The 11,701-nt window shown below is 36.0% G+C and overlaps 1 protein-coding gene across 1 annotated transcript; it reads right to left on the reverse strand.

Moving 5' to 3' along the window:
• Positions 1–2,809: 2,809 nt before the first annotated feature.
• On the reverse strand, positions 2,810–11,167 carry LOC126585931 (ABC transporter G family member 25-like). Its single transcript, XM_050250506.1, has 3 exons — positions 10,933–11,167; positions 9,938–10,754; positions 2,810–4,123 (listed from the first exon to the last, which is right to left on the reverse strand). Exons 1-3 carry the CDS (start codon positions 11,044–11,046, stop codon positions 3,090–3,092), a joined length of 1,965 nt encoding a protein of 654 aa, XP_050106463.1. The 5' UTR covers positions 11,047–11,167; the 3' UTR covers positions 2,810–3,089.
• Between the last annotated feature and the right edge of the window lie 534 nt (positions 11,168–11,701).

Genomic DNA, 11,701 nt, shown 5'->3' on the forward strand with positions numbered 1-11,701 from the left:
ATTAAGGCCAAAACCTTGCAAAACAATTCCTTCTCTACTAGTTTCATAGTATATGCACCGGGAGTCATCTTTGACTTTCCATTGACAAATTTTCTATGCAACTCTGGTTCTATGCCCATCAATTCTAGGTCCAACCTTGCATTCAAGTTATCCTTGCTTTTCCCAACAATACCCAGCAGAGTTCCAACCAAACTTCTAGTGACATTTTTTTCAATATGCATGATATCAAGGCAGTGTTGAAGAAGAAGATGTTCCCAATACGACAATTTGAAGAAAATACTATGTTTTTTCCATGGCCTAACTATTGGTGTAGGTGTTGGTCTTTTTCCTCCAACCTCTTTCTATAGGGTCTTACCATATTTGAACCGTAAAATGGACAACTAACGAAGGCATTCCCATCCGGTCATGGGGGAAGGTGGTTGCTCTCTTTCGTCAGAAAGATTAAAGGCTTTCCTATGTCGACTCAGTGTTATAGTTGCAATGAGGACATGCTAATTTCCCATGTGTGCTCCAACCGGACAAGTTCCCATATGCAGGGAAGTCACTAATAGTCCACAAAACAGCTACTCGTAAGGTGAAGGTCTTTTGCCTCAACGTATCATAAGTGGCAACCCTTGAGGTTTACAATACCTTCAGCTCGTCTATTAATGGTTCAAGGTATACATCAATATCATTTCTTGGTATTAACAAAGCCATCAATATAAACGGTGATTTCATACACAATCAAGGTGGTAAATTGTATATGGTCAACAATACTGGCCATATGCTATAGTCAGTGCTGCATTTTCCAAAGGGGTTGAATCCGTCACTTGCCAACCCAAGACGTACATTGCACATTTCTCCACCAAATGTTGGAAATTTAATATATAATTGCTTCCATGCAAAGGAATCAGCTGGATGTCTTAAAAATCCATCCTCGGGGTGAGAAAGACCATGCCAACACATGTCTTCACTAGTGTGTTGAGACATGTAAAGCCTTTGCAAGCGAGGTGTAATAGGAAAATATGTTAGCACCTTTCGAAGTATTCTCTTTTTACTGCTTAACGCTGTGTCTTTTACGTCAGTTGTATATCTGGACACACCACATGTATGAAAAACATCTAAACCACTGTTTTGTTTCCAATACAGCATGCAGTCATTTTCACATGCATGGATCTTTTGGTGAGGCAACATGAAATTTTTCAAGAATGCCTTTGTACTCATCAACTTCTTTGGTAACGAATGACCATTTGGGAGTATATGTTTGAAAAGTTGAAGATTAGCTTGCTTGCACTTTCGCTGCATCCATATAAGCACTTGTTTTGAAATACGTATGAGGAAATCCATTTTCTTCATACCACAACTCGGATATAATTCTGTGTTGGCATCTTGCATCATGGCTTGAAATATATGTGCATATGCAGGTATTGGAGCTTCCTAACCAATGTGATTATTAATAGGCATGTCACCCATTCCACTGGGCCCCGAGAAAATATCTTCAAGCAAGGGGCCTAGTTCACAATGAAGAGTATTCACACCAACAATTTGTTGTGCAGCTTGGCTATTTGGAAGAGGGTCACCAAATGTCTTTCCATGCCATACCCATGGGCCTTCCAAGTATGAATGGTCCATACCTTTAACAATTAGATGAGCTTCGACTTCATTGTTACTCAACCATAACCTATTTAAGCATTTAGCACATGGACATTTGATGTTGCCATCATGAGAAGATACTTCCAATAAGTTTGAGATAAATTTTGCTAGCCCTGTTTTGTAATCCTCTATAAACGGATTCAAAGTGGCCCAACTTTTGTCCATCTTGCTTGAATATAATCAATATTTTCTAGAATTGGAACAATAAGGTGCCTAATGATTAAGAAGTCAAGTAAAATATGTAACTAAAACAAATTAAGTAAATATAGTATGCGAATAAAGAGATAAAAATTTACAAATGCAACTACAAGGGAGAGTATATATTGTATGAAAGAATCATTTGTAACAGGAAAACAAAAATTCAATCGATTTTATGAGTGACATTGTATGTATAAGACTTGCAATAGATTTTAGGGTGCAGGGGATAATAAGAAGTTCATATAATTCACCAAAAGAAGGAAGAAAATAGAGCATATACTTAATATTGTCGGTCAGGTAGTCATTAATATAACGGAGCTTACAAATGGGGAACAAAAGGGGCAAGAAACTAGGAAGCCGATAAATCAATTCTTTAGTTGAAACCTAAAACGTGAGTAATTAGAGATTTCTGCATAGCTAGTCAATTCATGCACTTCCCTACACTGGAGCACTCCCATATTATCAAAAGAATTCTGCATCAGTTTCAACGACTGCTTCCCAACCTTGGTTCCATCAATCTTCTGGATCCTGAGGGGGAGTATTGGAAGATCACTGGGTAATTAGGGTTTCTGGTTATTTAGAGTTTGGTCAACTATCGGTTATCCTTCCACTGGATATTGAGTGTGCACCGCTTGGTTTGTAGGTAGCTGCTAATCAGTTGTCAATCCTCCTTGTATTTAGCAATCTCGATTACTTGCCAACCCTCCTTTTATATATCTGCTTTATTTATAGTCTTCCAATATAAAGTTTCTCTCATGAATGAATATACAAATATACACTTGAAAATCAACAAGAAGCATCAGCTCTCACAGTGCCAATGGGCAAATTAGAGATCGATCTTGTATTTTCCGTCATAATATCCATTAGGTTCTTGTGCAATATGTAATGACCAAAAAATTAATACAACAACATATATGAATTGATTCATATCTGCATCCAATTATCATCATTAGGATATGACATTTTAATTAACGTAATATATAAAGATTGCTTTATTATTGCATTTCATCAAAATCATTGAACGATTTAATGTTTTCATTATTTACATTTACTCAACAAAATCGCTCTTGATATCTCAATAGTCACAGTTGGTGTGAATTGAACTGCAATACAACAGAGTGTTGTTGCCGACATACGCTATATCAACTTGTCGAAACAAACACAGAGATAAATAAATTTATCCACTCCAGACAAATACAACTAAAGAGGTCTTTTGAAGAACAAGGAATCCAAATGCATGTAATTATTGTAGAAGTATGTCAAACTTTGCTGCGCCTCAATGCTAGGTAAGCCAGTAACCTATATGCAAAAAACATAAACAACATGACACAAATGCTTGTCGCAGGGCTAATCTGCCCTTCGACATCTTGCTCAACAAAATTGCAGCTTGCTTTGTGATCACCTGCATGATCATGATGATGAGATGAGCAGCCCAAGAGAGATGATATTTTACTACCTTCCCCATATTGGACATTAATTAGCAGCCTATAACTATAAAAGGTAGTAGAAATATATTTGACCCAAGCCAAACAAGACGGAACCTTATGCACGTAATATCCTCCGGTCAGCAGAAAAGCTAGCATTGTCACTGTTGCAATCGTGGAGGCCCGTTTGGCATCCATGATTGCCGCGCCTAAAGCAAGGCCAAGCCCTTGAGACACTAGCACGTAGCCGAGTAGTACCAACAATGTTATTAGAAAAGCGCCCATGTCGGGTTTTAATCCAGCCATCCAGTAAACCATGATGAGAAAGATTGTAGGAAGAATAAGCTCCATCGGTAGGTCTCCAACCATTCGAGCCATGAAATATGAAGAGAGAGTGTACATACCCGAGGCCTGCTCCTTGATGAAGATGGCACGTTCTTGGGGAAATGCAAACACCGAGTTGAAAGAAGGTAAGACTCCCCAAAAAATAGAGATGAAGAAGAGAAGGCCCAAATGATCCTGGATATCTAAATAATCTGATTTCCACCACATTAAACCAGCTAACAATGCAGCGGCCACTACCTGGAAAATTCGCAGCGAGTTGAAAGACTCATGCTTTCGTTCCTTAAGGCTTCTTTGCAGCAGAATGCTGAATTGGTTGAACCAAGTGGAAACAACATCACCGATACTTGTTCTCCGCTCTCTCGAACAATGGCTCTGGACGTAAGTCATTTCTTTTGTTGTTGCACTGGTAGTTTCCAAGCATTCAGCTTTGACCTTGGGAGATAACAAGGTATTGTATGAGGAAATAAGGATTTCTTTCATCTTGGGCTTATCCCTTTCGCTTAGACCATTAAGTTGGCACACTCCTGCATTTATTCAATGAATGATGAGTTACTATCTAATTTGGATCACTTCTTTTGGAAGCTATAGTTCTCCCACCAAAGTAAACATGCATAAATTCTAGACAATAAAATTTCAATCTTCCCAAGAATTGAAGACCATGTTTTGCAGCTGAAGAAATTGCACAAATTTATGGCAGAACATCACAAAGCTTAACAAAGTGTGCATAAATTGTATCTAATGACATTTTTTATTTTTTATTTTTATGAATCTATGTAGTCATACATTTATTTGTGGTCACTATGATTCATCAACCATTATCTAATTAACTCAAAACATTAGTCTTTTACAATCAATATTGATCTAAACATTCATTATCTAGAAAATTAACCTCATCGAAACCATTAATTAAGGGGTCTATCTATCAAAAGATAGATACCCGAACGTAATATTCTCATGGTAATAGTAAAAGCAATGAATAATGCTCAAGTCCTAGCTATATAGTCCAATAATATCAATGAAAGGAAGACGATGTTTCGATCTAAAATCATTTGACAATAAAATAAATAGTTCAACACCTTATTAGTCCTTGGAATATTCCAAACTTTCCGATGTGAGATATTTATTTGCGTAAGGATGAGAATTTCCTTACTTGTTAGTTTCCAAGTGTTGTTTACATAATCTAATTAAAGAAGATATAGCTATCTGCATAGATTCAATATTTCGTTTAAAAACATTGAAAAGAATATGCCACTACCGAGTATGATGCGGATGACCACATTGGTCCATTTATTTATTTATTTTATTTTAGGTCATCAGTCATCACACTGGTCCGTTTAATCGAATAGCACATTTTGGTGGTACTCATATACACAAACAAAGATTTTTTCTTATAAGAAAAGAAATGAATAGGAAATGCACAATAACGAAAGAAATATTATTTGATTACTATACTACGTACGTATAATCTAACGGTTGAAAACATAGTGTATATAATCTAAAGGTTGAAAAACATAGCCTGTATGCGTCATCATGTGTAAGCAAATAATAAATAAATTGCAGACGGAATTTAGCACAAGTGAGAACATCCACTAATGTTGGTGCTGCCACTAAAGGGGTGGCCACCACTTACTCAAATTGTATTTCGTGGAAAGGTTTATACTAATTTTACCCTTTGAACTTTTTAATTTACCAACAAAAAATGGTAAGACTAGCGACCAATTAACACGCGTTAATTCTCAGTATAATCCTGAGCCGGCCATAATCCTGTGTCCTAAAATCCGAGAAAAAGTTGATGATAAATGAAGGACGCAAAAAGGCAGACACGGTGACCAAGAAGAATGAGGATCCTCTTGTGAGGATTATGGAATTCTCAAATCATGTTTGTTTATTGTACATTGTGCAGTCATTTTTTTATTAAATACTACTTATATTTAATTTCAAATAAAATTATTTAACATAATTTATAACCGTACGATATACAATGAACGAACACAATTTAAGAATCTCCAAGATCCTCACAAAAAGGATTCGGAGAGGATCCTCATTCGACCAAGAAAACCCACTTAAATTATTCAAAGTGGCCAAACGAAATGAATACTCACGTGAAGCTTTGGTGAAATTGTTGTAATCATGTTACAGTATTGGACTATTTATCCGGGGATGAGGATCCTCGCCGGATCCTTATATGTGAGGATCTCAGAAATCTTCTAATCACATTTATTCATTGTACGGTCATTTTTTGTCATATATAGTTTATATTCAATTTTAAATAAAAGAATTTATAATAATTTCTGACCGCACGATGTACGATGAACGGATCTGATTTGAGGATCTCCTAAATCCTCACAAAGAGGATCCCACGAGGATCCTCACTCTTTATACAGTCCACTATCCAAATTCCAACTCAATAATTTCAAGTTAAAAATATCCTGGTCAAACATACATATACTATATTGACAGAAACGGTGATTTACAAAAACAGTAAAACAGATTGTTGTTTAATCAAATGATCAAATAATTTTCGGTTTGTGTGATTTTGCATCGTTAAGGACACACTCCAAAATTGTTAAAAAACACAATTAGCCCTAAAAGTTGCACCTCAAATAAGATTATTTCAGAAATCGTTCCAAAGAAACTCCTTGTAAAAAGGTTCAGTTTGCATCATATGTATAGGAAAAAACTATTAAATGAGAACAAAGGGGTTTCACCGGAAGTGGGGCGCAAGTATTATTCCCTATAAAAAAAATAAAAAACATACAGGTATATATATTTTCCCAGTCTTATGCTACTAAATACTAATAGCATGGAACGACCTTAAAAGTAATTAAGATGAAACTATAGGATAATCTAACTATTAAGATTATGAGGCAATCGAGAAAATGTTTTATATACAAGTTTAAAGAGTCTAATATATATGAAGGGCTCATAAAGAGACAATGATGCCGAATGTTTATGCTCCCTTAACTAATTGATGGTTCTCACGCCACTAATTCCGTCATCAATTTCTCCACCTCAAACATGTATATTTCATTATATTGTCTATGAATAGATTAAGGGCAATGGTTAAATGAGGGACATGAAGCCCTCTAAGTTTGTTTAATGGTCTAATTAACATATTATGTCTGTTCATCTCATTTGTAAGTGAGAGTTTTTAAATTAAATTATCGCCAAATGTGAATTTAAATCACATTATTATAGTTAGCCAGTGTTAGGTTTTAACCCACTCCCTTATCTCCTTAGTGTGGATAATTTCGTTTATTCAAAAAAGAAAAAAAATGATAAAATTCCCTAGCTAGCTGGTCAAAGAGCACTTGTTCTACACTTGGTTGTAGTGTATTATTTAATTGTAGCTTTTGTAAAGGTGAGTGACAAACCCCACCCATATTCTCTTCGAGCAATAATAATAGCAACTTCAATAATGAACCGAAGATAATCCTAAAATAAGTTCTAAAGACGTTGAAATTAGAGGTTTCAGATCACAATCATCAAATATCGTAATTGTTACTTTGACATCATATTTGACAACTACTGAATTTCAAAAGTTTAAAATGATATGAAGACAATAAAACTCTTCCCATTTCAATATTGTCGAGAAGAGAGAAATTTTTTCAAGTTCCCGAAAGACCAGCTTAAGAAAAAACTTTAAAGTTGGTGCAAGCTAGGGTAGTCTTCCTCACATGTAACGAACTTGCATGTTAATGAGCAACATAACATGCATGATCCAGTGGACGGTCCAAATTAAGAGTTATACAATTGCCCATAAAATAGATCATTGAAACCCCTGTTGAAATAACACTATCCCATACCACATCTCTCTCTCATTAATCTACTTCCTACTAAATTAGGAATACTTCGGCTCTTGGAAGTCAAAATCAACTAATGAAAACCATTTTCGGATGGTTCTGTACTGCATAAAGCATTTTCAATCCCCACCTGCTAATCATTTGTTTTTTGCTTTAATTTTTTTAACAATAGTTAGTAGCAGTAGGAGGAGGACATGAAACAAATTCACAATTATCGTGCCGTCGCTAATAATATCTTCATTTAGAGGAGCCGATTACTTCTTATTATAACCACTAAATCGTAATACTAGTGACATTGATGATTAATTATATTGAAATCATCTAGCTAGCTGGTCTTTATATAATTCCCACAATATTTTTTTTAAAAGGATTCCCACTCCTTGCACGAATTGTCATCAGCTAGCTTATAAAGTGGATTATCAATTATTTAGACCAACCTAAATACAATTACTTCGTAGTAACATGTTAAATTATCTAACCAAATAACATTTAACTTCCTACAAGGCTACAGATATTTGGCTATTGACTCAACCCAATATTCTTAAGTTATTATTGTATATCAAACTGAAGCTGTAGCACAAGTTACAACTAGCTGGTACTGTGCATGTCAGTTATTAATTCCAATCCGAGCAGTGAGGCCTTGGATAAACAAGGAGTATTTTTCAGGCACTACTCCAAGGTCAAAGCATTAGCAAAACATCAGAGACCCGTGGAGAGCACTAAACGTTTTTAATTTGACCACCATTAATTAATATCTAGGATAATGCTAAAATGTATTTTATGAAGAAAAAAAATGTAATGGTAGATTAATTAGTGATATCTATAGGATATTTACTGATACCTCTGTAATATGTCAATAAATATGATAAATAGGAGCAATAATTTTTGACACTTGATAATCAGGGTTAAGAATCAAAGTAATGGTAGATAAGTGGTATCTATATAATGTTTTCGACCTAATAATTGTTTGGGAAATTTTATTTGAACCATGTAACCTCTTTCCACAACCAACCTATTCTCTTCACCCATATTGTTTTTTATTAAAGAATTAATCTCTCTTTAAACCCAAATTTATTACCTAAACTACCCTCTCAAACCCAATCAAAATGTTAAGTTATCTTTAAACTCATTCCCTTTATAAAATAACATACCTAATTGATTTTTTTTTTTTTAAAAAGGTATCCTTGCCCCACCACCTTCCATGGCTACTTTTTTTTTTTTTTCTTTTCTTTCTGCTACTAAACCCAGACATTTTCCTTTTTTCTTTCTATTGATGTGCATAAGCAACAAATCAAACAATTCATCCCCTTATATTTATCAACAAGCAAGGGGGTTTATAATCTAAGAACATTGGTAAGAAGTTTTTCCTTAGAATTTTCCAATTCTAGAAAGTTTAACAAACCATTCGGGATTGATAAAAAAAAATTGAAACCCAAATACTCATCTTCTAAACTTTTAAAAAATTGAAATCAAACGAACAAAATATTTATAAATTGAGTCATACCTTAGTTAGAGAATTCAAAAACTTCAAAATCACCATCCATCAATAAAAAAAAAAAAACTTGTTTTTCTCTACAAGACCTATTAGGGTTTTAGCCAGAATGAATGTAGGATAAACAAGAAGTGATGGTAGGGTTTAATGGGTTTATTGATAAATTTGAGTTTTATTATTAATTTTATTTTGTACTTAATAGTAATTATGCAATAAGGTAAAATAGACAATTAACAATTTAAATTTAAGTTAGATGTAGAAAAAGATTACATGAGTTCAAATAAAATTTCCCTAATTGTTTTGAACTTGTGCCAGTTATAATGATCAGTGCACCGTTACACCCTCGATAAGTAGGACACAACCATGAGAATGGAGTCACCCATCACCCATCAACCATCAGCCATACCATATAACATATAACCATGATCAAGTCCATCACCATATATGATCAGTTTATCGATCCACAGCAGTAACTCACATCCTATGTATGGAGAAATAATTGCCCCACATACATATGTATGGTCTCCCTCTCTCTACTACTGACTGAGACTGACTTTGGATATATATATATATATCACCTCCATTACTTGACCGTGTGCTTTGGACCATTACTTGACCGTATGCTTTGGACAATTAAGTCAGGATATGAAGAATGTCTCACATGTAAAGTTCATTAAATTTTGCATGTGCATATAAAATTTGACTATTTTTCGTATAACCAATTGTTTTAATGTTGGAATATCTCAACTTTGTTTATAGTATTAGCGCCAAATTGATCTACATGTGAAGTATAATGGCCACATGTGCTCTACTTATACAATTTGTGTTATCGTTATTAACTTTGGCTCATTTATATTTTGGTGTCGGTTTTGTTAGAGGACGTTAAAGTCTCGATGCACCAACATTTGGTTGAGTGAAAAAATCAAGAACAAAAGAACTAATTTTGGCAGAACTAAGACCAGCAAGTAGATGTATAAGCTAGTGATATCTAATGGAGCAAAGTAATTAAATTAAAAATAAATCAGTAGGAAAAGATGACATACCATTAGCGAGATCAAGGAGGAAGTCGGCAGGGTTCATGGGGAAAGCCGGCACGAAGCCAATAGATCCAAAGTAGCTGATGGCTTCACTCCCCTGCCCAAAATACAAGCACTTTCCGTCACACATCACCAACACCGAGTCGAACATCTGATACACTCGGCTTGACGGCTGGTGCATCGATGTCACGATCGTCTTCCCCTTGTGCGCCAGCGACCCCAGCGTGCTTAGCAGCCGGTGTGCCGCCGTCGAGTCTAGACCCGATGTCGGCTCGTCCAGAATCAGTAAGCTTGGATTCATCAACATCTCGCGCGCTATGCTCACCCTCTTCCTCTCCCCTCCCGACACGCCACGTACGAAGGTGTTGCCGATTATGGTGTTCTCGCACTTGTGCAATCCGAGCTCGGAAATGACGGACTCCGCGGCGGAGATTTTATCCTTCTTGGAGAGGGTGCGAGGGAGGCGGAGGAGGGAGCAGAAGACGAGGGTTTCACGGACGGTGAGGTGAGGGTAGAAAACGTCGTCCTGAGGGACGAAGCCGGTCCTACGGAGGATGGCTTTGGTGAGGGCTTGATCGTTGGCAAGGACGGTGCCCTGATGTTTGTGGGTGAGCCTGTCGGCCAGGGCGTTGAGGAGCGTTGATTTGCCGCTTCCTGATGGGCCGAGAATGGCTAGGATTTCTCCGGGGAACACCATTCCTGTGATTCCATGCAGGATTGTCCGTTCTTGTTCTTCTTGTCCGGGTTTGTCCTTGTGACCAAACAAACACCCTCTGTACTTTGATTTGTTATCTATCTTCACTTTGTAACACACGTCCACAAACTGCATCATCATGAGCAGCATACATATATATTTGTATGTGAATCAAGAACGTGTATATATATACATATCATAGAATATGATATAATTTGATTTTAACTAGCTAGCTAGATAGAGTCAAGTAAATTTCAAGTTTTGGTCAACTGAGAGACATGCAGTTCCGAATACGGTTGATTGTTACCTTGAGAGTGATAGGAAAGCAATTAGTGGAAGAGATTAAGGAGGGCAAATGATTCGGTGATTGATCTGAACCGTTGGGAGTTTGATTTCCACCGTTACTATCCATCCCTGCCATAGTACATATAGTTTGTTCTTTTAATAAATATTTATTTAAAGCAATAATATTGGAATATATAGAACTTAGAACATAGAGAGAGAGAAATATACGAGAGAGCGAGAAAGACCGAGTGAAGGGGATCACAAGAGAGGGTATTTATTTAGTTGGGTAAGGTGAGGTCTGATGAGGGAGGGTTGGGCTGCACTGCCACGTCAAAGTGAAATGCCCACAACATATTGTGCTACGTGGCGGCTCCATGCAACACTGGGCCGCTTTTCGGTAAGGATTCATGGAAAAAAGTATAAAATATGATGAATATGATGCCCCCATTCCCCCCACTTCAAATGTCTTTTTCTTTGATTCTTTTCTCTCTATCTTTTCGTTTTTCTTTTGTTTTCTTTTCAATTGAGTACGTAAGACATAGAGAAATGGATAGCCAGCTACAAAAAAAAAAAAAAAAAAAAAAAATGGAAAACTAACCAAAACACCTTCAAAACTTTACTTTTAATCATCATGACATATTTTTTTTTAAATACCGATCCTACCTTTCACACATATGTACAAGATTGGGTCAATTTTCTGCAAAGTTCATGTGGATACATCCAAAAGAAGAAAAATGAGATTGACATTTTCAGAAAGCATTTGCGTGCAAAAGAATAAATGGCAAACATTG

The sequence above is a fragment of the Malus sylvestris genome, chromosome 10, assembly GCF_916048215.2.
Source record: "Malus sylvestris chromosome 10, drMalSylv7.2, whole genome shotgun sequence".
NCBI classification, from domain to species: domain Eukaryota; kingdom Viridiplantae; phylum Streptophyta; class Magnoliopsida; order Rosales; family Rosaceae; genus Malus; species Malus sylvestris.